Source organism: Orcinus orca, chromosome 12 (assembly GCF_937001465.1).
Source record: "Orcinus orca chromosome 12, mOrcOrc1.1, whole genome shotgun sequence".
In the NCBI taxonomy this organism is placed as follows: domain Eukaryota; kingdom Metazoa; phylum Chordata; class Mammalia; order Artiodactyla; family Delphinidae; genus Orcinus; species Orcinus orca.
The window spans coordinates 82,327,307-82,354,413 of record NC_064570.1 but is presented as its reverse complement, the minus strand read 5'-3'; the positions used below and the strand labels follow the sequence as shown (position 1 = coordinate 82,354,413).

General features: G+C 38.4%; 1 protein-coding gene across 3 annotated transcripts in view; it reads right to left on the bottom strand.

Annotated features, from left to right (window-relative positions):
* Positions 1-552: 552 nt before the first annotated feature.
* Positions 553-27,107, bottom strand: part of LMBRD1 (LMBR1 domain containing 1) — a 122,136-nt gene continuing 95,581 nt past the window's right edge. Inside the window, exons 15-16 of one of the 3 annotated variants that reach the window (XM_004270130.4) lie at positions 6,820-6,911; positions 553-6,681 (exon numbers count right to left, since the gene is read on the bottom strand). In XM_004270130.4, the coding sequence (XP_004270178.1) occupies positions 6,574-6,681; positions 6,820-6,911 (200 nt within the window). In that variant the 3' untranslated portion in view covers positions 553-6,573. The other 2 variants (XM_033428719.2, XM_033428718.2) reach the window with 2 other exon arrangements.

Sequence of the window (27,107 nt, the reverse complement as noted above, 5' to 3'; positions counted from 1 at the left end):
ATTATGTTGGCAGTGGGTTTGTCATAAATAGCTTTTATTATGTTGAGATATGTTCCCTCTATGCCTACTTTGGTAAGAGTTTCTATCATGAATGGATGTTGAATTTTATCAAATACTTTTTCTGAATCTATTGAGATGATCATGTGGTTTTTGTCTTTTCTTTTGTTGATGTGGTGTATCACACTGATTGAATTGCATATGTTGAACCATCCTGTGACCCTGGGATGAATCTAACTTGCTCGTGGTATATGATCTCTTTTATGTGTTGTTGGATTCAGTTTACTAATATTTTGAGAATTTTTGCATCTACATTCATCAAAGATATTGGCCTGTAATTTTCTTTTTTGGTAGTGTTTTTGTCTGGTTTTGGTATCAGGGTGGTGGTGGCTTCATAGAATGTCTTTGGGAGTGTTCCCTCCTCCTCAATCTTTTGGAAGAGTTTGAGAAGGATTGATATAAGTTCTTCTTTGTATTTTTGGTAGGATTGGTCTGTGAAGCCATCTGGTCCTGGACTTTTGTTTGTAGGCATTTGATTTTTTGTTTGCTTGCTTTGGGTTTTTTGTTTTTTTTTTACAGATTCTATTTCACTTCTAGTTATCGATCTGTTCAAACTACTTTTTTTTTTCTTTATTCAGTTTTGGTGGAGCATATGTTTCTAGAAACTTGTCCATTTCTTCTAGGTTGTCTAATTTGTTAGCATGTAATTGTTCATAGTATTCTCTTTTGGTTTTTTTGTGGTATCAGTTGTTATTTCTCTTCTTTCATTCTTATTTTGTTTATTTGGGTCTTGTCTCTTTTCTCTTGGTGAGCCTGGCCAGAAGTTGTCGATCTTGTTTACCCTTTCAAAGAACCAGATCCGGATTTTACTGATTTTTTTCTATTTAAAAAAAAATCTCTATTTATTTATTTCTTCTCTGATTATTATTTCCTTCCTTCTGATTTTAGGTTTTGTTTGTTCTTCTTTTTCTAATTCTTTTAGGTGGTAGGTTAGTTTGTTTATTTGAGGTTTTTCTTGTTTCTTGAAAAAGGCCTGTATGGCTATGAACTTCCCTCTAAGAACTGCTTTTGCTGCATCCCATAGATTTTTGTATGGTTGTTTTCATTGCCATTAGTCTCAAGGTATTTTTAAATTTCCTCTTTGATTTCATCGTTTACCCATTGGTTTTTTAGTAGCATATTGTTTAGACTCTTTGTAATTGTTTTTTTCTCATTTCTTTCTCTGTCATTGATTTCTAGTTTCATGCAATTGTGGTCAGAAAAGATGCTTGAAATAATTTCTATCCTCTTAAATTTGTTGAGGCTTGTTTTGTGCTCTGTTATGTGGTCAATCTTAGAGAATGTTCCATGTACACTTGAAGAGAATGTGTATTCTGTTTTGGGGGGATGTAATGTGCTGAAAATATCAATTAAGTCTAGCTGTTCTATTAGATAATTTAGGATCTCTGTTGCTTTATTGATTTTCTGTGTAGAAGATCTGTCAATTGATGTGAGTGGGGTGTTAAAGTCTCCTACTATTATTGTATTCTGTCCATTTCTTTATGTCTGTTAGTGTTTGTTTTATGTATTTGGGTGCATATATATTAATGAGTGTAATATCCTCTTCTTCTATTGATCCTGTTATCATTATATACTGTCCTTCTTTATCTTTATGGCCTTTGTTTTAAAGTCTCTTTTGTCTTATATGAGTATTGCGATCCCCGTTTTCTTGTCATTTCCATTTCCATGAAAGATCTTTTTCTATTCTGATACTTTCAACCTATGTGTGTGCTTTGCCCTAAAGTGGGTCTCATGTAGGTAGCATAATGTAGGCTCTAGTTTTTTTATCTGTCACTCTATGACTTTTGATTGGAACATTTAGTCCACTGACATTTAAAGTAATTATTGTACTTATTCTATATGTATTTATTGTCATTTTAAACCTTGTTTACCAGTTGATTTTGTATTTCTTCTTCCTTTTTCTTTTTGTTATTCCTATTGTGGTTTGATGATTTTCTTTTGTATTATGCTTGTTTTCTTCTTTTTGATTTTTATGATTCTATTGTATGCCTTTGATTTCTGATTACTGTTTTTCAAGTATGTCAAGCCCTTCTTATATCTACTTGCTTTAGACTGGTAGTCATATAGGCTCAAACACATTCTAAAAAAAAAATCTACAGGTTCTTACTCTCCTCTCCCACATTTTATGATTTAGACGTCCTCTTTTACATCTTCATGTTTATCCTTCTTCATTGCGGTTATCATCACTTTAGCAAAAATGTTTTGAGTTTTTACTTTTTAGTCGGTGTACTGGCTTATTTAAGTGATTTACTTTCCAATTGTGATTTTTCTCTTTGCTATAGATTCTTGCTCCTTTTTATTTAGAAAAGACCTTTCAAGATTTATTTTAGGATAGGTTTAGTATTGCTGTATTCTTTTAGCTTTTGCTCGTCTGAGAAATTCTTTGTCTCTTTTTCTATTCTAAATGATAATCTTGCTGGGTAGAGTATCCTAGGTTGCAGATTTTTCCCTATATCATGCCACTCCCTTCTGGCCTGCAAAGTTTCTGTAGAGAAATCAGCTGGTAGCCTTATAGGGGTTCCCTCGCAATTAACTCTGTTTTTCTCTTTCTGCCTTTAGAATCCTCTCTTCATCTTTAAACTTTTGCCATTTTGATCACAGTATGTCTTGGTGTTTGGGACCCTCTGTACGCCTTGTACTTGGACATATTTCCTTCTTTAGGTTTAGGAAGTTTTCAGCCATGTCTTCAAATACATCTTTGAACCCCTTTTCTCTTTCTTCTCCTGGGATCCCTATTATGCATAGATTGGTTCACTTTATATTATTCCATAGGTCTCTTATATTGCTTTCATTTTTTTTTTCCATTTGTCTTTCTGTTTTTTTGTTTGTTTGTTTGTTTTGCGATACGTGGGCCTCTTACTGTTGTGGCCTCTCCCATTGCGGAGCACAGGCTCTGGACGCACAGGATCAGCAGCCATGGCTCATGGGCCCAGCCGCTCCATGGCACATGGGATCTTCCCGGACCAGGGCACGAACCCGTGTCCCCTGCATCGGCAGGCGGACTCTCAACCACTGTGCCACCAGGGAAGCCCTCTTTCTGTTATTTTGATTGGGTGATTTCCATTATTCTATCTTCCAGATCACTTATTCGTTCTTCTGCATTATTCAATCTGCTATTCATTGCCTTTAGCTCAGCTTTTGTGTCGGCAATGAGTTTTCTAATTTTTCTAGGCTCCTCTTTATGGTTTCTAGTTCCTTTTTACAGTAATTTGCATTTCTATCGATATAATCTTTTTTTTTTTTTTTGGCTGCACCACGTAGCTTGTGGGATCTTAGATCCCTGCATTGAACGTGGGCCCTCAGCAGTGAAAGCATGCAGAGTCCTAACCACTGGACCGCCAGGGAATTCCCTCAATAAACTTTAATTCCTTCTGTATTTTTGTTATCTTTTTTAAACTTGGTGTCTGGAGAGGTCTGTTTCATTGTTCTTTCAGGGGAATTCTCCTGATCTTTTAATTGGAAGTGGTTCCTCTGCTTCTTCATTTTACTTATATTTCTGATTCTATGAGTTTAGGAAAAACTGTGTTCTTGGAGGGTTGTTTTTATGAGGGAACATCCCTTTGTAGCCTGTATGGCCCCTCCCTTCATGCACCACTTAATGAAAGCACTTCACTTCTATGGCAGGCCCAAGCTTCTTCCATGTACACCCCTGGTTGCAGCCATACCACACGCCAGCCCCTTCAAGCTGTCTCTGCACAGCCAACACCAGCCCTCTCCCTGGCTCTGTCCTCTAAAGTCCGAGTTTAGCACTCGGACCCACACGCAACAGCTAACAAGTCTCAGGCTGGAATGTGCAGGGCAATGGCATGGACCATCTATGCAGCTCTCTTTCTGTTCTGCCTGCTGTCAACTTGCTGTTGCGCTCTCCTCCACGCCTCTGAAGCTCCCTTTCTGTCCTGGCTGATCTCTCTGCCAGTGAAGGGGCTTCCCAGGATGTGGGAACTTCTGCTCTTTCACAGCTCCCACCTAGGGGCGCAGGTCCCATCCCAATTTCTTTTGTTTTTCGTCCTACCCAGTTATGTGGAGATCTTTCTTGCAATTTTGGGTGCCTGATATTCTGCCACCGTTCAGTAGGTATTCTGTGAGAACTGTCCACATGTATGAGTATTTTTGATGTGTTTGTGGGAGGAGGTGAACTCCACGTCCTTCTATTCCGGCATCTTGATTCTTTTCCCATAAAGCTTTGAATTAGCAAATTCGCCTGCCAACGGAGTGCTTTCCAAGTGCAGGGAGCTGCTCTGACACCAGGGTCAAAGTTGAACGATGAGATATGTGTTCAAGGACTTGCAGCCCAGAGGAAGCAGCCCTGAAGGTAACAGTCACAACACACTGTACAGGGAGCCCTGTGAGCAGGGAAAAGACAGCACCTAACTGTGCCTAGGAGACTAGGGCGGGTAACTGACCAGATAACGTCACGGCTGAGATCTGAAGAGTAAGGATTCTCTTAGGAGACAAGAGGAGGGGAAGTGTGTCATAGGCAGAAGGGACAGTTCAGCAGAGTGGGGATGTGAGAAATCAGAGCCGTTTGGATAATGGTGAGACATCTGTGGGGATGGCAGTGAAAACTGGATAGGTAGGTAGGACACACACCAGAACAGCCTTAGATGTCACATGAAAGCTATGAATTTCATTCTGAAATAACGGAAAGCTTTTCACAGCAAAGAAATATCATCATCTGATTTGTGTTTTCACTGTCGAGGAAAGACTGAAAGGAGTTGGGACTCAGCAGAAAGCCCAGTGAGGAAATTAAGAAGCAGTGTGCGTTAGAAGGCTTGGGCTGCTATAACAAAATACCACAGACTGGGGGGCATAAACAACTGAAACCTATTTTCTCACAGTTCTGGTGGCTGGAAGTCCACGATCAAGGTGCCGGCAGGGTCGCGTTCTCCAGAGGCCTCTCCCCTTGGCCTGCAGGTCCTCACGTGGCCTTTTCTCTATGCACACACATCCCCGATGTCTCCTCCTCTTCTTATAAGGGCACCCGTCATACTGGATCAGGGCGCCACCTAATTACCTCTTTAAAGACCCAATCTCCAGATACAGTCAGAGTCTCAGTTACTAGGGGTTAGGACTTCAATAGGGAAGTTTTTCTGTGGCGGCAGAGGGGAACACAACTCAGTCTGTAACACAGTAAGAATGGAGAAGAGGGAAAATGGAAGGACAGTTAAGCAGAGATCAACATGGCCTGATTAGTGATGGGCCAGGTACACACAGGAGATAAGGAGGTCTGCTTGAGTTTTGGTTTTGGCAACCAGGTATGTGCCAGTGCCATCTGTCAAAAAAATGAATAAAGAAGGAGGTTTGGTATGACCAGAAAAACGAGGAGTTCAATTATCAACATGCTGTAATTGAAGTAGTAATTTCTAGTTAACAGGTAAGTAAAAGTTTGGAAACTGAGGGTGTATGAGATTGTCCGAAAAGAAAATGTGAAATAAGAACAGAAGGGAATGGAATCTTGGTGAATAACATCAAAGGTGCCAAACATGAAGGGTGTGGAGGTCTATCCAGAGACAAAGAATGAGAGCAAAGTGACACAAAAATTAAGAGAGAGATGAACTGAATGGGAGATGGTTGTTAACTCCTAAGTCTTTTTCAGAAACTTAATGGTATTCTACTTCAAGGATCAAAATATATGCTTTTCATGAGTTCTAATTTGCCTGTGTTAGTAAACTAGGATCTCAGTATCCAGAACGCCTTCAAAATACCCTATTGATAGTACATAGCTTTCCCTATATCTTTTGCAAATTCTAAATCTTTAGAATGAGAAAGTATCTTTAAAGCTAAAATATGATGTCATATATCTTAAACTGATCAGTACACTGATTTTTTTCAGGATTACTTATTCTTGACAATATTCCCATTTATGTTGGAATACAACTTTTGAGGTTATCTATAACAATGTATATGCCTTAAATACTGTAGAGGTGATAAGATATCTAATGGACTAATGTCTGAACAATATAATACACCTTGGCACACCAAGCAGCCTGAAATCTGTTCATGAAATCTACTTCAATGGCGCTAGTGATTTAATGTAGAAAATAGAAAACAAGCTGCATAGTGGAATAACATTTATTTATCAGCTATACTGTGAATATTATTTTTCAACAATCAGATATAGACACTTGAAAATTCCACAGTACTCTAGAGACCCAAAGGCACAGATACAAGTGATTTATTATGTTTTAAAAAAGTGACCAAAGGGAATATTAATTCTGGAAGATTTTTAATCAATTCAACACTATCATACACTAGAGGAAAAAAAAATTTCCACAAACATTCCCTCACAAGGCTGGTACTTTTATGTTTACATAGTATTATTATAGCAATTTAAAATGTTAATCTATGATACAATAATGTTACTTCAGAAAACATAAAAAATATAGTTTGTTTTTTAATAGCCATGCTCCCATTTTTGATGAAAGCTAGTCAGTTCACATCCTAAGATTAGCTTGACACTTTACAAATGCACAAGAGATGCAGAGTCAGCTTAGTAAACCTGTGCAACAGAAGCCGTCAGACAGAGGGTTCCTCATCACTCAGGTCTGAGTCAGCCTCATCTACCCCCTCAATGACCGACTTCTTCCCTTTACAGCAGGAGACAATCAACCCAATCACGAACACCTGCAAATGTAAACGAGCTGTATGTTATTTCTCAAACCTGAAGTCATCCAGAAAGCACCAAATTTAAAACCCAATAGCATTGCTGTGACCAAAACAGGCCACTAATGGTCACAGCATCCCTGGGACACCTGTACTTACCCCAAGAAAGGCCCAGTTACCAAAGTAGTAGGCGGCACTAAAGAACCAGAACTTGTGAAGGAACAGGTAGGTCCGGGTGACAGTACATTGATCTATAAAAGCAAATAAAGGACTAGGGTGAGGTAGTTTCTCTCTTGAAATAGACTATTAATACTTGACCTAAAAGGTTATTAACCAAGACTAATTATCAGTGTTAGAGACAAGATTGAAATCTAGGCCTATCTCCAAAGCCCACTCTTGCAATCACCTTAATATAGTTTAAATTATCAACTAATATGACATATTTTTAAAAGTGAATGCCACCAATGTAACCCCAGCTCTTGGGTGTAAAAAATTATATTGTCTAGTTCAGTTTAATTGAAATAGAAAAAGCATTCTAACCTGGAATGCCAGACACAGCCTAAAACAAAACAGACAAAGTTTTCATGATGAAGAATGAAGAAAGTAATCAGGTGTGGTTAGCATTCTTTTCTAAGAATCCAACTGAGAGATTTTTTTGAGCTTTTTTTTCTTTTTAAGAATGCTATTGAAAAAATGGCCGCTGCTTATAAAGAAATACAGAAAAATCATTATTTACTGATTTGCTTACTGTCTGAATTTTAGACAGCATTATAGCTTGAATTTAAAAAGAAATCACTTACTTTTCTCCTTCAAAAAAACAAAAAAAGTAACTTTTAAAGAGAAATCAGCAGACTGGTTACTTGTGTGAGACTCCATACTATTTTATCCAAATACATTGTTTCCATTAGTTTACGAAGTCCTTTATACATATATCTAGTAAAGGAAGTCTAAGGAAATACTTTTTTATGAAAACCACTTGTCCCATGGATTTCTGAAAAGTAGCATTAGGTTCTATTTTATCCCAACCCTCCCCTCCCTTCCCCTACAGTTCAGCATGTCCCTCCGGATGGCTCAATGCCCAGCTGGACAGACAGCCTCTGCTTCTGGCAGGAAAACATGCCATTTAACAGAGAAGCACCTTCCTCTCACGAGCAGGACAGCAATTTAATGTGGATCCTCTGATCCCCAAGGGCCCCCTTCGTATTCCTCGTTCTCTTTCTCAACACAAAAGTCTAAGAGGAATATTCCAAGCTTCCTAAGAAAAACCAAAAAGGTATCAAGCAGCAGGGGAGGGACAAATGTTTCTCTCCTGTCCTACAGTCCCTGCCCCCCAGATCATGGCCTCACACCAGGCGCCAGAGCTCAGGCAGCAGAGACGCCTCCCTGCAGGAAAGCCACTGGTCAGCCACTCTGCCCCAGAGCAAATTCTCCCCTCGATCACAGAAGGTGCTTCACAGTAATACAACGCACTCAATTTGCCACTTTTTCCACTGGATTGGCCTGAATATTCCACAGTACCCATCAGAATACCTGGCATTCATATTCAGTGTGACTGCTGAAAAACTAAGCTTTCTAAAAAGGGGATATTTTACTTTAAAATCATATTGCTAAATAATACAGTTTCTAATTTCGTTTGACTAAAATCTGAGACGATTCCAAGGATGTCAAAACAAGATGCTCTGAATATGCCTCGAAATTTAAAGTATAACTTAAACGTCCAGCAAGACAAAGCAAGTCCAGGCCCTGGTCCTGACAGACTTGACGTCAGGTATCATTTGGTCACTTCTCTGCCATGTGAACGGGCAAGTCTGAACCACGAGACTCTGCTTGTCATCACACTTCCTGATAGGCTCATCCTGAAGACCAAGCGAGGGTTGCAGAGTGGCAGTTAATGTCCATTTTCTTCTTCAAGATATACTAAGACCACGATAAAGAATAAAACTTTCAAGGCCTGCTCAAATGGTGCCAATAAAAACTCATCCTAAGATTTTAGAAGATTATGTGCACACCAGTAGTGAGGAAAATACTCGCTTAGGTATTAGCATCACAACCACTCTGTACGTGTTCATTATTCTTCTGTCTCTACAGTCAAAACAGATACAAATGAATCTGGTGAAATTTAAATGTGTATAATTCAGTAAAAGGATACCTGCTGCACAGCCATATACCTTTAAATAAAAATAACCAATTTGAAATGAAGAACGGAATGGGCTATAAAAAATGCCTGTTCACAGTTATTTTAAAAACATCAACAGTATCTTTCACGGCTTAAGCATTACATGAGCTCTACTGTACAAGTACAAACCTGTTTTTTTAAAATAAATTTACTTATTCATTTATTTATTTTTTTTGGCTGAGTTGGGTCTTTGTTGCTGCACCAAGGGCTTTCTCTAGTTGCAGCGAGAGGGGGGTACTCTTTGTTGCGATGTGCGGGCTTCTCATTGCAGTGGCTTCTCTTGATGCGGACCACGGCCTCTAGGCGCGTGGGCTTCAGTAGTTGTGGCGTGTGTGGGCTCAGTAGTTGTGGCTCGCGGGCTCTAGAGCACAGGCTCAGTAGTTGTGGCGCACGGGCTTAGCTGCTCCGCGGCACGTAGGATCTTCCCAGACCAGGGCTTGAACCCGCGTCCCCTGCATTGGCAGGCGGATTCTTAACCACTGCGCCACCAGGGAAGCCCACAAACCTGTTTTTAAAAAGTTATTCAACCTTCTCAACATTGCTAATGCTCTAAACTTAAAAAATAAAAAGTTCTATTACCCATTTCCATACCTAAAGGTATTTGGGGGGTCAGAACTTGAGCGAACCAGAAATTTCAAGGCCAGAACAGGGATTACAAGACAAAGGCTGAGCTGGCAAAAGCAGGTAGAATCAAATCACTTTTCCCAGGGGGTCTAATAATCCACTCAGTGACATTTCAAATTGGCTATACCTGCTGATTATTTTCCCCACCACAAAAAAACATATCTTAAATGTTTTTCCTATCACGTTATTTTACATGTTTACCACTTTCAAAGGCTGGAGATTTGATGCAAGCCTTCTAAAATAAGAAAAAAATGTACATCGTTAGTGTTCTGCTTTGTTGTTGAAAAACTATGTAACAGCTTTTATAGTTATCTTTATATGTATATGTGTCATTATATTTATATGTGTATAAAGGGGCATATGTCCACAGAGGAATTTTAGTTAATAATCCCCATGCATATATTTTATGTTTGAGTGTTAACGCCACACTGAATACACCATCTGCCACCTCCCAGCTGCCCACCTGAATCATAGATATCTAGGAGATCTAGAGAGGTGTTTCTACTACTATCTAAAAAACTACAGTAAGTATTTCGAACTTGGTTCAGTCTTCAGAGTAAATGTGAATTCCTCAATTTAGGGAGTACATTCTAAATCCGGAATTGTTCAGGAGACTGCTGGCTGTTATTCCTCACAGGGACACATAAACTTCCAATTACACCAAAGAGTGCATGCTTACAATGAAAAGCTAAAAATAGGGGTTCAGACAAAATTTTTTCTTCAGACAAAGTGGCCATACAGTAAAGATCAGGATTAAAAGAGCCAAGAAAGCACCTGGAGCGTATGAATAGAATCAAAATCCCGCTTCTACCATCCTCCCCCCATCTGTTCTCACGCATCATCAAACTAGATGCGTAACTAACAGAAAGTGCAATTAAACTTGTTTCTCATGTAACAGCCGCCTTTATAAATATACCTGATAGATTTTATACTACTTATTTCTTGTTTCTTTTTAGACCACTGGTTATGTCATTGTTAATGTATGCTGACTGCCACTAACATAACTTTGCTCATTAACTATAATAAATAGCACCTTCTACTTTAAATATATTTTGAAAAACAATACTTAGCGCTGATTTAAGCCACCATTGTGTCATCACCATGTTACACCTTCACTTGAAATCAGCTTAGAATTAATTAACTCCATATTTGTTCTTTACTTATAAAACAAATCCTTATGTTACATGTGCATACAGAGAGAGGGCATTTGGGAAAATTCATGTACCACAGAGAATTTTAAAGCAATTTCTTTGTTTGACTAGTGACAAAAAAACTCAGAGAAGATTGGACTACTTGGAACACCACTTCCTTTCTCATGGTTGCCCGTGATCGTGCTAACTTTGGTTTCTGATTAGGGTCTTGCTACTATTGAATACAATAGACATACAAATCTTAACTGGAAACAGGCTAAGGATCTCAGGCTTTATTGTGATATGATTAGGAATTATTTACCAAATGGTTTTAACAAAGGGGATAACATGAGTGCACTGCAGGCTGGCAGAGGGAACTGAGCTTAGGAAGAGGTTCATCAAACCAGGAAACAATCCAAGTGAAAACACGAGCTGTCGGGATGAAAGGAAGGCTGGATCTGAGCTTCTGGGGAGTAAAATGCCAGTGAATTACTGTCAAATGGATTTACAGCATGTGAAATATATACGCACAAAAAGATCTGAGCAACCAGCAACATATACCCAAATAAGGGAGGGCAGAAAAAATTTAAATATGTAATAAAAACCAAAATTGTATCCTCATCTGAAACTTAACAAATGGCATACAGTTTAATAATGTTTTGTTAAATCTCACTGCAGGAGCTGGGTAAAAGGGAAAGAAAGAATTGGTGAACATCAAAAATCACAGAAATTCTAATGAAATTGATTTATTATATTTTATGGATATATAAATTGCACTGGGCTAATAAAGATAGCACTTGCCACATGTTTTGTACTAAAGAGTAACGTTTTATAGTGACTATTTTAAGAACCAGTATCATCTGTGTTGAGCTCTGATTACATTTAAGTAAGTTTAATGTATTTCAAAGATGCTAAAATATGTACTGCTCCTTTAAGAAAGAATGCACCTAATTTCATTTGTCTTGAACATATAAAAATAATTGGCTATACCCAACTTATAAAAGAGAGTTACAAAGGTAAGCATTAGCATAACACGTAGACACAATCTTAAAACTGTATTAGTAAACTCTAAATTAATTACATTTACTATTACTCTTTTTTTTTTAGTTTTTGTTTGTTTTTGTTTTCCGGTACGCGGGCCTCTCACTGTTGTGGCCTCTCCCGTTGCGGAGCACAGGCTCCGGACGCGCAGGCTCAGCGGCCATGGCTCACGGGCCCAGCCGCTCGGCAGCATGTTGGATCTTCCCAGACCGGGGCACGAACCCGTGTCCCCTGCATCGGCAGGCGGACTCTCAACCACTGTGCCACCAGGGAAGCCCTACTATCACTCTTAATTGTCCAAGATAGTAAAATATAAAACAACTGCTTTCTATTACTTTATCTTTTTCATAAAATGATAGTAATTTAAGGGGTATAGCAGAAAATATTAGAGATAGAAAATTGAGATTTGGTTCTTGAGTCTGGCACTTATATTTACTGTGAGATTCTAGAATCATTTAACTTCTAAGTATCAGTTTCTTTCTAAGTGTCATTGAGATAATATCTACTTCTGATGGATAGTGATAAGATAAACTGAACTTCTGAGAATTAAATTAGAGAGAATTCTACATGTGCTTAAAAAAAAAAAGTTTGATGTTTTAGGAGACAGCATCCTTAAGCAAGGATCTATAAAAAGTGGCTGAGAAGTTTTACAAAATCACCTGGGCTGTCTTCAGAGTGGTCTCCGAAGAACTGAGAAACCTTACACCTAGTTCACTTCAGTGTACTGTCCTAGATGAACTGTCATCAACACAATCAAAATGTCACCTAGAAAAAGAACTTCGACAGTAAGAGACTTTCTGGATCTCAAGCAAAACCCAAGAAAAATATGCTCTGATCAATACTTAATTTTCTGGTCTGCACGGCAACCTCACTTGACAACGGACACAATACATAAGGCTTTCTCAGCTGGATGATACCAGCCAATGTCAGTGAGGCCCTCTTCTGACTCCAGGCCCACCTAGAAACTACGTGACTATAAATCTGGTTTTCCAGATTCCTTCCTCCATGGAGAATTCACTAGCCCCGAGCCTCTAGTTTCTTTAATGGTTATACTTCCTACGGTAAATTAATAAACTTCCATCTGGCTAAAAGTTTAGTTTCCTCTCCACGTATCTGGAGTCAAATACACATGCTGGAGATCAAGCAGGATTCTTAAATAATAATTCTATCTCATCACTCTAACTTCAATATTGTTCTGCCCATTTGACGGGTAGAATTAAGTGGAATGAGGCTATCAACACAGTTATTATTTGTCAAGTGAAAGATTGTAAGTTCACAGTACTTAACCATGAAGGACTACTTTAACTTGTTGAACACAAAGCCTTCTGGTTCAAGAGAGTAGACTGAGCACAGTCATTTGTTTCCTGTCCTGTTTCCCAGGACCTCATTAAATTTACGGAGCAGGAATAAAGCCAGGAGCAAACTTTTTTTTTTTTAAATTTATTTATTTTTGGTGTGTTGCGTCTTCGTTTCTGTGCGAGGGCTTTCTCTAGTTGTGGCGAGCGGGGGCCACTCTTCACCGTGGTGCGCAGGCCTCTCACCATCGCGGCCTCTCTTGTTGCGGAGCACACGCTCCAGACACGCAGGCTCACTAGTTGTGGCACACGGGCTTAGTTGCTCCGCGGCATGTGGGATCCTCCCAGACTAGGGCTCGAACCCGTGTCCCCTGCATTGGCAGGCAGATTCTCAACCACTGCGCCACCAGGGGAGCCCCAGGAGCAAACTTTTAACAGCAAAGAGAATGGGAGGAAGGCCACCCAGTGATGGGAGACCTCAGCAATATTCTGGATGATGGAACGCCACATTTAAAAGGTCTCCAGTAAAACAGCTGGTTTCCTTCTCATTTACTTTAAAATATAACTTAAAGATCAAGAAACCCCAGTCATAAAGTCCCCAGTGATGAGGGTTCCCAGGTTCCTGATACTTAAATACAAACTAGCATAAATATGAATGAATCATCAGATATATACAGAAAACGATCAGCATGAGGGGAAAGAACAAGATAAACAGAAATGCTCCACGATGAACTGAAATGTAATTTACTTAAAGGAAACAAGGAAACGATTAAGAAAAATGTTTAGTATCTTCACATACTGACGAGGATATTACATCCATAAAACAAAGATGCTTGAAAAAGAAAAATGAGACACATAAAGTACCTCAAGGAAAGTACAAATCTGTTACATGAAATAAAGAATTCAGGGTATAATTTGAAGATAAAGCTGAATACATATCCAAGAATCTAGAGCAAAATGGTAGGCTGAAAATACCAGATATGAGAGGAGACAGATGACGAACTGAAGATATCCAGCAACTAGTGAACAAGAGCTCCCCAAGGGGAACATGGGGAAAACAGAAACTATCAAGTTAACTTCAAGAGAAGAAATAGACTGGCGCTGGATTTCTCACCAGTCAAAAATGAAACACAGATGGTGTAATGCCTTTAAAGTTCTAAAAGAAATGAAGCCTTCCGTAGAATTCTAAGCACAAACCCATCAATTCTATCAATTGGGAGGATATAATACTTTTCAGATATACATTTTACGCAGAGCATTTCTTTTCTTTAACTCTAGGTAAACTAAGAGCTTTGGGAAGGAAATCAAGAAAGAAGATATGGTTTCTAATGCATCAGAAGTCCAATGAACAGAAATTATAACATTAGAGCTGAACAGCACAATTAGAAAGCAATTAATCCAAAGAAAAGGGGTCAGTATGTACTTAGAAGGAAGTAAATATGATGGGTTTCCTCCAACAGATAAAGTGAGCAGGAAGCGACAAGACACTAGGTAGATATCAATCTTATGTTACTTTAAGAACATTTTTTAACAAGAGAAAGAAAAAAAGGAACAAATTTTAAAGGTGGTTCAATTCTACAAATGCTGGTTGAACAAGGCAGAAAAATATACTCATATATATCTATATGTTTTCTTATCCTCAAGGAGCTTACACGTTCCTATAAAAGGGTAGGACAGAAATAAGATACATAGATGAAGATAGATTAAGACAGAGTAAGGTCATGTCATCAGAAGTATAAATGCTATGGGGATTCAAATGAAAAAAAGAGAAACGGCACACATGTTTGGAGATTCAAAAAAGAAAGTCAGGTTTGAAAGAAGCCTTGTAAAATGGCCAGGATTCTGACTGACAAAGATGGGAGGAGATGGGTAGAAATTGGCTGTGACATTCCAAGAACAAACAGTTGAAAAGCAAAGACGGAAAAGATGGCCACGTTCAGGAAGTGTATGAAAAAAGGCTGGAAACATGCAGGACGGGTTAGAGGGTGGAATCCTTCAGTCCTCGGCTGAAGTTATCAGATGGTACAGGGCAGCACTTAAGGTTCCTGGTGGAGGAATGCCATTGTCAGAGGACTTGAGAACAGCGGTTTCCACAGTGTGGTTTGCAGACCAAAACCGTCAGAAAATTCTAGGGCCCCTCCTCAGATCCACTGAATCAAAAATTTTGCGATGTATTTCGCAAGCGTTCCAAGTGATTCTGATGCACACGAAACTTCGATAACCACTGCTTCAGAACAATTAGGCTAACAGCACTGTGTAGTGTGGATCAGAGTGGACCACTAGTTAAATAAAAGGCTCAGCAATTCATCTGACATGTCATTTAGGTGAGACGTGAGGGTCACTATGGCAACAGACTCTGCATCCCTTAGCAACTGATTAGCTGAAGAGAAAGTGAGAGAAGATAACTGTGCCATCATTGAAGAATGATGGTAGTAAAAGAAATAGTGAAGTCAGGACATACGGTCCAAGTCCTTATCTAATAGTTTGTACTTCCCCAATAATTATTCATTTTAAACATTTTTATAAAAGCACATTACCAAAATAAGAAGGCTCTGTATATTATTTTCATATGGTTGGTAAGTCTCACTTAGGACTACAAATAGATTAAGCTAAAATGCTAACATCTTAATTTCGCTTTCTCCCTTGACCCTGCACACCACACCACAAATACACACGTGCTTTCAGCCATAAGGGAAACCTAATGAAAAAATGTGCGGTAAACAACGGTAGACTGAGAAGTTATTAGGTTTCTTATTAGTTCTCAGTTTATGATGGAATACCAAGAACAAAGTCAAACAGGTTCAAAGGAAAAAAAAGGACAGCCTTGAAAGTTGCAAATATATTTTAAAAGACAATTATTCTAGATATTATCAAATATAGAATATGAAATATTAAGCACTGTTTTCTAATTAAAACTCTAAAAACACACACATAACCCCTTTCTCATATGCTATACTCGACTCCTCAGCAAATCCCACTGGCTCTACCTTCAAAATCTATCCAGAATCTGACCACTTCCTGCCATTTCCACCACCACCATAAGCTCTGCCTTGGATTCCTGCAAAAGTTCTCTCAACTTGCCTTTGCCCTTGGTTTATTATGGTCTATCTCAGGGGCTGGTAAACTTTACCCCAAAAGGATACATTTAGACCGTTCCTTGTTTTTGTAAGTTTTGCTGGAACACGGCCACGGCATCTGTAACGTACCGTGTACTGCAGCTTCTGTGCTGCAGAGGCAGAGCTGAGCAGTGTGGACCCTACTGTAGGTCTCACGGAGCCTAAAATACTGACTATCCAGTCCTTTAGAGAAAAAGGTTGCCAGGCCCTGGTCTACATATCACATCAAGTCATCTGCTCGCAACCTTCTAGACTTTGCATCTGAGCATAAAACCTGAAGTCCTTAACCTTGATGACGTGCCCTTCCTCTTCCACTTCCAGTCCCCCTCCCCCAGCCCACTCTGCACCTGCTGTCACCTTGGTCTGCAGGGCTTTTCCCTTGGCACTTTATTTTTCTCCATAATGCTTACCGCCTGACATACTTATTTGTCTCCTTCTACTAAGTAAGCTCCATGGGGACAGGAATATTTGAGGTTTGTTCACTGTTGTGTCACTAGTGTAGTACCTGGAAGAGTGCCTGGCACATACTAGATATCAATATAAACATTTATTACATGAAAAAGCAAGGAAGAATAGATAAGAAAAACTAAATGATCATATGGAATCCTGGAAATTAAGACGTTTATAAATTTATTTTAGAATTTCAAGACACACAGGCTTTGATTCTCAGTATTAGAAAAAATGATTATGTCAATATCTTCCAAAGGTGTTCAAATTGCAAAGGCTGTTATTATTGTTGTATCCCTCAAATAAACAGGATAACTTTCTAAATAAGGCTATCAAAATTATCACAATTCTAGGTGACCTGACTTCTCCTCATCTTTAGACTAAATCTAACTGTCCTTAACTTTCCCATCCCCACCTCCAAATTTACAGACTATAAGACAAAAAGACCATATAGTGTTTTTTTTAAAGGCCCCATGTGCTTGAGTCTGAGGGAAAGGATTACATATATTCTCCTGAAGTGGATCTTCTTGCTACAAAATTCCAGAAAGCTAAAATTAATTAGCTTCACTTAACATGGGGTAGGAAGTATTAAATTTGAAGTCCATATTCAAACCTGTCTTTTAAATCCACACAGAAAAAGTCTGGTACCATTTTCATTTCAAATTACATTTATGGACCACCCACTTGGGCACACAGCACCACAGGAGACATTAACAAATACTGTCATCACAAAGCATCAGTGTTCCTTTTTAACCTCAGGCCATACAGCTAAGTTTCTAATGAAATCCCTTGACCAGCTTCATTTTCAGCCTCTTAAAATTGGCTTTCCTTAAAATGAGCTTTTTATTTATAACTGTATACCAAACATCAAATGTAAACTAGTGGAGTAGCCTTTAATAAAACTAGTTTTAAACAGTAGTCTCTCCTGCAAAATACATTTTTCAATTAAAAAAATTTTTTTTTATTTTTATTTTTTAATTTTGCTTACAGGCGAAAGTATTGGTAGGTAAAAAAAAAAAATCACCTGAATCCATTGTTAGTGATTATGTAAGTACTTGAGCACTACTGCTTAGTTACCTTGACTTATAAAATCTCCTGGAAACTCAGAAGTTCAAGTAGAAAGAAATATTTCATATTCTGGGAAAAAGATGTTACCAAGAATTCGAGAATTACATTTTCTCAGGGAATTCCTTGGCGGTCTAGTGGTTAGGACGCCGCGCTTTCGCTGCTGAGAGTGTGGGTTCACTCCCTGGTTGGGGAACTAAGATCCCACAAAGCCATGCGGCATGGCCGAAAGAAAAAAAAAAGGAAATACATTTTTTCAAAGTCTCAGTAACTACCCTCCCCCCACTGCTACCTTTCAACAAACTGGAAGGAAAAAAGTCTTCTCTATAATCAATAGCTACTGGGCAGACGCATGCCACTATCTGGTCTCTCACTGTTTTCATCCTTTAAAAGGCTTAACGGTGCTTTTTCTTTAGTTACAGAATAAAAGCTATTTATCAACAACAAAAAACAATGAATATTTATTTCCTTATTCCACATCTTGTTTCCTGGAGATACAGCCCGACTTTTTAAATATATATTATATATATATTATATACATATGTATATTTTATATATATATATATATATATATATATATATATATATATACACACACACACACACACATTTTTTTTTTTTTTTTCTTTTTGCTGTACGCGGGCCTCTCACTGTTGTGGCCTCTCCCGTTGCGGAGCACAGGCTCCGGACGCACAGGCTCAGCGGCCATGGCTCACGAGCCTAGCCGCTCGGCGGCATGTGGGATCTTCCCGGACCGGGGAACGAACCCGTGTCCCCTGCATTGGCAGGCGGACTCTCAACCACTGCACCACCAGGGAAGCCCCACACATTTTTTTCTTATTGAAGTAGAGTTGATTTACAAAGTTGTGTTAATTACTGCTGTACAGCAAAGTAATTCAGTTATGCATATATAAACATTCTTTTCTTACATTCTTTTCCATTATGGTTTATCACAGGATATTGAATGTAGTTCCCTGTGCTGTACAGTAGGACCTTGTTGTTTAGCCATCCTGTGTCTAATAGTTTACATCTGCTCATCCCAAACTCCCACTCCATCCCTCCCCCATCCCCCTCCCCTTGGCAACCACAGGTCTGTTCTCTAGTCTGTGAGTCTGTTTCTGTTTCATAGATAAGTTCACTTGTGTCATATTTTAGATTCCACATGTAAGTGATATCATATGGTATTTGTCTTGCTATTTCTGACTTATCTTCACATAGCGTGATAATCTCTAGGTCCATCCATGCTGGTGCAAATGGCATTATTTCATTCTCCTTTATGGCTGAGTAGTATTCCATTGTATATATGTACCATATCTTTATCCATTCATCTGTCGATGGACATTTAGATTGTTCCCATGTCTTGGCTATTGTACAGTGCTGCTATGAACATAGGGGTGCATGTATCTTTCTAAATTATAGTTTTATCTGAATATATGCCCAGGAGTGGGATTGCTAGATCATATGGTAATTCTATTTTTAGTTTTCTGAGGAACCTCCATACTGTTCTCCATAGTGGCTGTACCAGTTTACATTTCCACCAACAGTGTAGGAGGGTTCCCTTTCCTCCACATGCCCTCCAACATTTGTTATTCGTAGACTTTTTAATGATGGTCATTCTGACCTGTGTGAGGTGGAACTTCCTTGTAGTTTTGACTTGCATTTCTCTAGTAATTAGCAACATTGAGCATCTTTTTATGGTCTGTATGTCTTCTTTGGAGAAATGTCTGTTAAGGTCTTCTGCCCATTTTTCAATTGGGTTGTTTTTTGTTGTTGTTGAATTGTATGAGCTGTTTGTATATGTTGGAAAATAATCCCTTGTTGGTCGCATCATTTGCAAATATTTTCTCCCATTCTGTAGGCTGTCTTTTCGTTTTGTCTACAGTTTCCTTTGCTGAGCAAAAGCTTGTAAGTTTGATTAGGCCCCATTTGTTTATTTTTACTTCTACTGCCTTAGGAGACTGACCTAAGAAAACACTGGTACAATTTATGCCAGAGGATGTTTTGCCTATGATCTCTTTTAGGAGTTATATGGTGTCACGTCTTTCGTTCAAGTGTTTAAGCCATTTTGAGTTTTTGTGTGATGTGAGGGAATGTTCTAACTTCACTGATTTACATGCAGCTGTCCAGCTTTCCCAACACCACTTGCTGAACAGACCGTCTTTTCTCCACTCTATGTTCCTGATGAAGATTAACTGATTGTAGGTGTGGTGGGTTTATTTCTGGGCTCTCTATTCTGCTCCATTGATCTCTATTCTGTTTTTGTGCCAATACCACGCCATTTTGATTATTGTAACTTTGTAGTACTGTCTGAAGTCTGGGAGGGTTACACCTCCTGCTTTGTTCTTTCTCTTCAGGATTGCTTTGGCAATTCTGGGTCTTTTATGGTTCCATGTAAATTTTAGGATTATTTGTTTTAGTTATGTGAAAAATGTCATGGGTAATTTGATAGGGATTGCATTAAATCTGTAGATTTCTTTGGGTAGTATGCCCATTTTAACATTATTAATTCTGCCAATCGAAGAGCATGGGGTATTTTTCCATTTCTTTGAATCATCTTCAGTTTCCTTTATTAATGTTTTATGGTTTTCAGCACATAAGTCTTTCACCTCCTTGGTCAGGTCTTCCTAAGTATTTTATTTTTTTGGATGTGATTTTTAAGGTATTGTTTTTTTACATTCCCTTTCTGATATTTCATTGTTAGTGTAAAGAAATGCAACCTATTTCTGTATGTTAATATTGTATCCTGCTACCTTGCTAAATTCATTTGTCAGTTCTAGTTGTTTTTGTGTGGAGTCTCTAGGTTTTCTAAATATAGTATCGCGTCATCTGCATATAATGACAACTTTACCTCTTACCTACCAATGTGGATAACTTTTATTTCTTTTTCTTGTCTGATTGCTGTGGCTAGGATTTCCAATACTATGTTGAACAGAAGAGGTGAGAGTGGGCATACCGGTCTTGTGCCAGATTTTAGTGGGAAGGCTTCCAGCTTTTCACTGTTGAGCATTATTTTGGCTGTGAGTTTGTCATAAATGGTTTTTATTAGGTTGAGATATGTTCCCTCTATACCCACTTTGGTAAGAGTTTTTATCATGAATGGACGTTGAATTTCTTTTCCGGCATCTACTGAGATGTTCATGTAGTTTCATCTTTTGTTTATGTGGTGTATCACATTGATTGATGTAAGTATGCTGAACTATCCTTGTGAACTTGCAGCCTGACTTCTACACTGTTTATGCACAAAAGCATAAAGCATGAGATAATATATACATTCTTCCATCTATCATCAAAAATACGGTGAATATTTTTCTGTCAAAACATATAAAGCTGTATCATTACATTGTATGTAACGTTATTTCAAGTATCCTCATTGATGGGTAAATACCCAAGTTGTTTCTTTTTGTTTGCTATTTCTTATCTAACCTCGGTGGGAAGTGGAAACTGGTTAGTATTGGAGGAGCAAGAAAATGCAAACATGATTTCAAGATTTCCCTCTGAGTAAACAGCTTAGGGCACACAAAAGGCAGAGGACAACTCCTGCTACCCTATGAGATGAGGGTGACAGGTGGAAACTAAGTGGAAGAGGGAAGGAAAGGAGTTCAACCTTGGAATTGAGGTTTGAGGGGTTGGCAGGACATGCATTTTGGTATAGATAAACCAGATAGTGGTTAGAAGATAGGAATGGAAATCTAAGATTCTGAATTTATTGATTAAATTATTAATACCCCTTAAATTATCCAGAATAACTAGGTTTATTTATTGTCAACTGTCAAGTCTCCAAAACATGACTTAGAAAACCTCATTGATCTAGTAAAGCTACATTTATTGGACTAACTGCAGTGAGGGAGATCAAGGAGGGCAAAGGCAAAGGGTATTTATAAGGTTTAAGGGGCTGGGTTGGACCACTTTTATCAAGGTCTTAGACACTGTGGGGAACAGGCTAGAATTGGGCTACGTTTATGACATAGGTTTTGGGTTGGTGGATGCAGTGAAATGAGAAATCCCGAAGCAAGTCTTCTTGGGCAATTCATCTTGGTAAGTAAGCTATTGGAGTTGTTTCACAGTAGGAGTTGTCAACCGTTTGTGTTTGTTCTCGGCGGTACTTAACGCAGGGGCAGGGAAATGCGTCAGTGCCCAGAACTGTTGATCATTAGCAACACAATGTTGGTGTCAGTTCCCCACATCTTATGGGATTAAGATGCTTTTAAAACTTACAGAGCAGCATTTGGGAATGGTTTAGACTTTAGTCTACTATGAATTGTTAACAAGAGAGTGCCCTGGAATGGATAAGATGCTAGAGTTGGAGTACGTATGGAAAAAATCCAGAAAGAAGGCACTAGGTTTCTGACACTATCCTAAGAAGTGACTTTGAATAGAAAATCCTCCTGTTTCACTCACAGCTTTCTGAGCAAATGCTTAACATAAGAAAGTGTAAAAATTGCTCTATCTTTAAAAATAGGTGAGAAATTTATAGAAATATCTTAAATTGTTTAAGTAAGTTGGATTACATAACCAAACATAGAATACCATCTTTGCATTTAAATTGGTGGGTTATTTAAATATATGAAAAAATTCTTCAACAAGTTTTCAAGTATTATGTGTCCTCAGAGGTTTAATTTCTGAAGAGTTTTCATTATGTTCTTTGTGGATTTAAACTGTCCTTTTGCAGAGCCTCTAAAGCCTCATTCTTCAAAATGCCATTTATCCCAGTGTATTTTTCACAGTGCATTTACCCTCTTTGTGGATTTAAACTGTCCTTTTGCAGAGCCTCAAAAGGAATACATTCTGTAAACCTAGTCAAAGAATGACTCATTTTCCACAGCTTAATATTCCTATAATTAAACCAAGGTATATTTGATGCTAGAAATTTATACCAGAAATGACAGGAAAATGTGAGAGACAACTTATTTTGTAGCAGATTCAAAACTAAAAGTAAACACAAAAGATCAACTCACTTGCACAAGAAGGTATACTTTTTAATCTAAATTGCTTAGGGAATTAGCATAGCATACACTGTATTTACTAATTCTTATGTTCAAAATATGTTCTGTCATTTTGTGGGGCAAAATTTATCATGTTGAACCACTGGGCAGATCAATTTAAATTTTTTGGAATTTAAGAAAAATAATACATAGAAGTGTAAATTTTTAAAAGGATATAAATAATGTATAATTATATAAATAATGTAATTATAATACCCCCAAAATGGTAATTAGAAGTGGTTATCTTTAGTAATTCCATATCGTGGCCTGCACTTGGTACTGTCAGTTATTAAAATAGTAGCCATCTGGTGGTGTACAGTAGTTCTCATGTGTTCTTTTTCCCTCCCTTTTATCATTTTCTCAAAATATATACACTTATGTTTTCTGAACCACATATCATGTGATTTAACCTCTTAACAACAGAGCACCTTTTAATAGCTGGATGTTCTCTTACATAACCAGAGAACAGCTATTCAATTTAGGAATTTTAATAATGATTCTATTTTTTTAAATGTGCTCTACAGTCCATTCTTTAACATGTCATTTATCCCAGTGTAGTTTTCACAGTGCATTTACCCTCTAGCGCAAAATCCAATCCAGGACCACGTATTACATTGTGTTCTGCTGTTCCTTGACTACCCTGAATCTGTGAGCTCCTGAGCCTCTGGTCTTTGACGACAATGACAGTTCTGAAGCACACAGCCAGTTCCTTTATACCGTGTTTGTCAGTCGTCAGTCTGGGTTTGTCTCCTGTTTCCTCGGGATCTGATTCTTGTTCCCCGTTCTTCCCAGGGTGTCACATCCTGAGGCACAGGCCACGCTGCCCCTGGATGATGTTAATTTTGTTCACCCGGTACGGCGTGTGCCCATTTTCCTCTGAGATGTGCTATGACATCTACTACCTTTCCTCTTACAGCTAACAAACGGTAAGTGGAGACGCCTCATTGTGGTTTTAATCTGCAGTTTTCTAAACTGAGTTTAATTTCAATTACTGTATCTTCATTTTTAAACATTGTATTTGGTTCATTTACAAATCTGCTAGGGTTTCATTCTTTCTTTTTTTAATACTTTGTTGTTCCTTGCCGATATTTTGATCTGGTCTTATTCCTTTCATCACAGTTAGCTGTTCCATAATCCGCGTTGGTAATTCCAATATCAGGGCTTTGCAAGTCTCTTTCTGCTGTCTGCTATTTCTTCTAGCTCTCTTACATGCTGTTTTGATTCCTTGTGTGCTTGTATATTTGACTCCGATGTCTTCACTTGCACTCCTCTGTGGGAATTCCGTGAAGCCAAGAATTATGGTACTTTCCTCTAGGGAGGATTAAATTTACTTGCACCATGTGCCTACCACACTGCCAGAAATTTCAATGAAACAAATTCACTCTGGCGATGTGCATTTGGCCTGCAAATCTGCAAAGAGCTAGTCTGCGGCTACAATTTCTTAGGAATGTGATTCCTTCCTTCCTGTTCTTGACACTAAGGCCAACTTTGCTTTCGATTTTCTGCAAGTAATATGTTTAACTTTACTTGTGGTTCGCCCTCACACGATGGTGCCATCCTTGGGAGATGGAGGGGCTTAGCTTTGTAAGAGGCTGCATTTCCTATGAGATGCCAACCACTCATGTGGCCTCTAGACCTGCGTTGTCGAATATAACAGCCACTGGTAACGTGGCCGAGACTGAAACTAGGGAACTGAATTTCTAATTGTATTTAATTTTAATTAACTTAAACTAAAAACTGAAGCAGTGTAAAATATTTTTTCATTAAACAACTTTAGTGCTTTGGTAGAACTATACTTCACTTTAACCAATAAATGTTCTCATTTAGATAATGAAAATTTAGTGTTTGAATTAAGATGTTCCTTAAGTATAAAATACACACCAGGTTTTGAGAACTTAGTATGAAAAAGGATATAATGTGTGACACAGAGAAGGCTCTTGGACACCTCCCTTGTTTACCTGGGACGAAGCCAGACAGCAGCCCTCTATACTCTGTCTCTCCTTCATGAAAGATCTGCTAAGCTGTTTGTCCCCACTGATCAATCAGAACAAGAGGCTTGTTGATTTGACCTGAGTAACCTTTAGTTAGATTTCCCTCCTTCTCCAGGCCCTCAAAGGGGCTCCTTCTGCCCTACCCTCAGCCTGAGCCAGCAGACAGCCCTTCCTAAGCAAGCCCTCCTGGCTGACCTCAGGAAAAACATCCCATGATCATCCCACTCTTACAGCTGGTTCCTTCTAGCCTTGCTTACTCCTCCCTAGAAAAGAAAAGCCCTCTCCTGGCTGGCGTCTGAAACACCTGCAAATAGCTCACGGTCAGCTCCTCTTTTTGTGGCACCCCCTCTTCCTACTGTAATAATCTGTTTAAATATGTCTCTCCTTTTGACTGCTTGAAATGGTGGACCACTCTTCCCTTGGCTTACAGGAAACTACCGTCACCTAATCTTCCTTCTTAGTTCTCCGTTGCTGGTTGCCCTTCTTGCAACGGGACGGCCACAGAGCTCCACCCTCGCACCTCTTCTCTGTTTGAGTTCACCCTCTAGGTGATCTCACATCCAACCTCACAGCTTTCCTTCCCACCTGCCCCAGCCAACCCGGCACAAACTTCTCCAGATCTCCAGACCCAACTCAACTGCCAACTCAAGATCTGTACTTGGATGTTCAACAAAGGACTCAACCCAAAATAATCAAACCAGAACCCCATGTTCTCCCTCACTGCATGAATGAGGGAAACAGATCTGTGGAATTAAGAATATACTCACTTTGCAAAAAGAGTCAAGAGGCATTAGCCAAACAGCAAGCTCCTGAATGCACTTCTGTATGGTATCATACTAAGAATTAGATTCATATACAACTTTCAGCAATATCCTCATGCTTTCAGTCCACGTGCCACTTATATGTGGGATTTTTAAGGCTGTTTAGAAAGCATGGTAAAAATCCCAAACCAAAAACAAATGCAGAAAGGAATTTTCTTCATAGTTAAATCTTTTCACTTAATTCTCTAATACTTCAGCCCATACTACCCTAACTGAAATTGCACTCTCAAAGGTTTAAGATTGGCTAGTTGGTAAATATCTCTCTGAAGCATCCACACGAATGATCTCTGCACACAGCGGTACCTTGGATCCTGTAATGCTTTAGTATTCTGTTCATCTCTCACCGTCCAGACTCATGTTTCCTTCTCACATAACCTAGGTTTAAGCTCTTTGACCTCTGATTTTCTTTTATATCGTCTGTGACTTTGATTTCCTCGTGACTTCAAATGACTGTCTCCATTATACTAAAAAAGCAGTAACACGCTTTTGTTTTTAAAATTAAAGGGCAGATGATGCAAACAAAACACAAAAATGTGAAATGTAGAAAAAAAAGAGACTTGTAATCCAGACACTTGCAGTATAGTCCCAAGTCTCATACTATCAACTTTTAACTTATCTCTTAGGGCCTTAGTATCTGTATCTGCAAAAAAGGGGTATTAAACCAGTTAGATGGATGGCCTCATTGAAGTCCCCTTTTTTTGCTTTAACATTCTAGTTTATATTTTAAAAATTGTTTACAACTTAAGTGTCTCTTTGTAGCCTGTATTTCCATTTCTATACTTGTTATACAGAAAATGAGGGGGAAAAGATTCTCTATCTCTGACATAATATCTTAGATAAAAGTTTGCAGAAGGATAGGTACTTGAGGTTCTGAGAAAACAAGTCAACCTGCTTTTATCACTGACAAAAGCAAAACAGCTTGGTAAACACATTTTATTTATAGAGAATGTATTTTGAGCCACTCCTTGATAATGGGCTTGTTTACTCCAGAACTTAGTGTTCAACTACTTTCTAAAGTAAGATATCAATGCACATTTTACTTTATTAATTTTCCTCTAACATTATCTTTAGTTATTCAAAATAATTCTTACTTTTCCCTCTGTACTTAATATATATAATTTTAACCCTGCTTTAGCTCTTTAAGTTCAAGTCAGTTTTTTTAATTCATGTAGTTTAAAGTTTAACACATCAGTTTCTATTTTAGCATCATCAGCTAACTTGAGTCATCTTAACCATTTGTCCTAGTAAAATTATATCCTAAAGCTAAAATCTAAAGCCATAGATCGTTCGATGATTTTTTTAAGGCTGGCTATATATATTAACAAATATACTTAACCAGAATAATTCACAAAAATCCAGTTTGATTTATACAGATCATCGCATTTCCAGTTGCTTTAATGTCCAAATAAGACAACACAAGTTTACTCCAAGGAAAGATAAAGTAATTAAATAGGATGACAGAAATAAGACTTTGGGTTCATAGATTTTTAAAAATGATCATTTGGAAATATATTTTCTTGCTTCATCCCTCACTGTACTCCCCAAATATTCAATGCTCCTGCCACAATCTATTTTTTCTGTAAGATGCCAAGTAGATTTGTTTTTATGCCTTGTTAATGCAGGTTCCTTCTCTGCTTGGAATAGCCTCCAGTTTTTTTTTGGTTTGTTCATTTGGATTTAACTTATGCTTTGGGGCCCAGTTCAAAAGTTACACTGCAGAGAAAACCATTAGCCCCTTTTGCCTTCCCATAGTATTTTG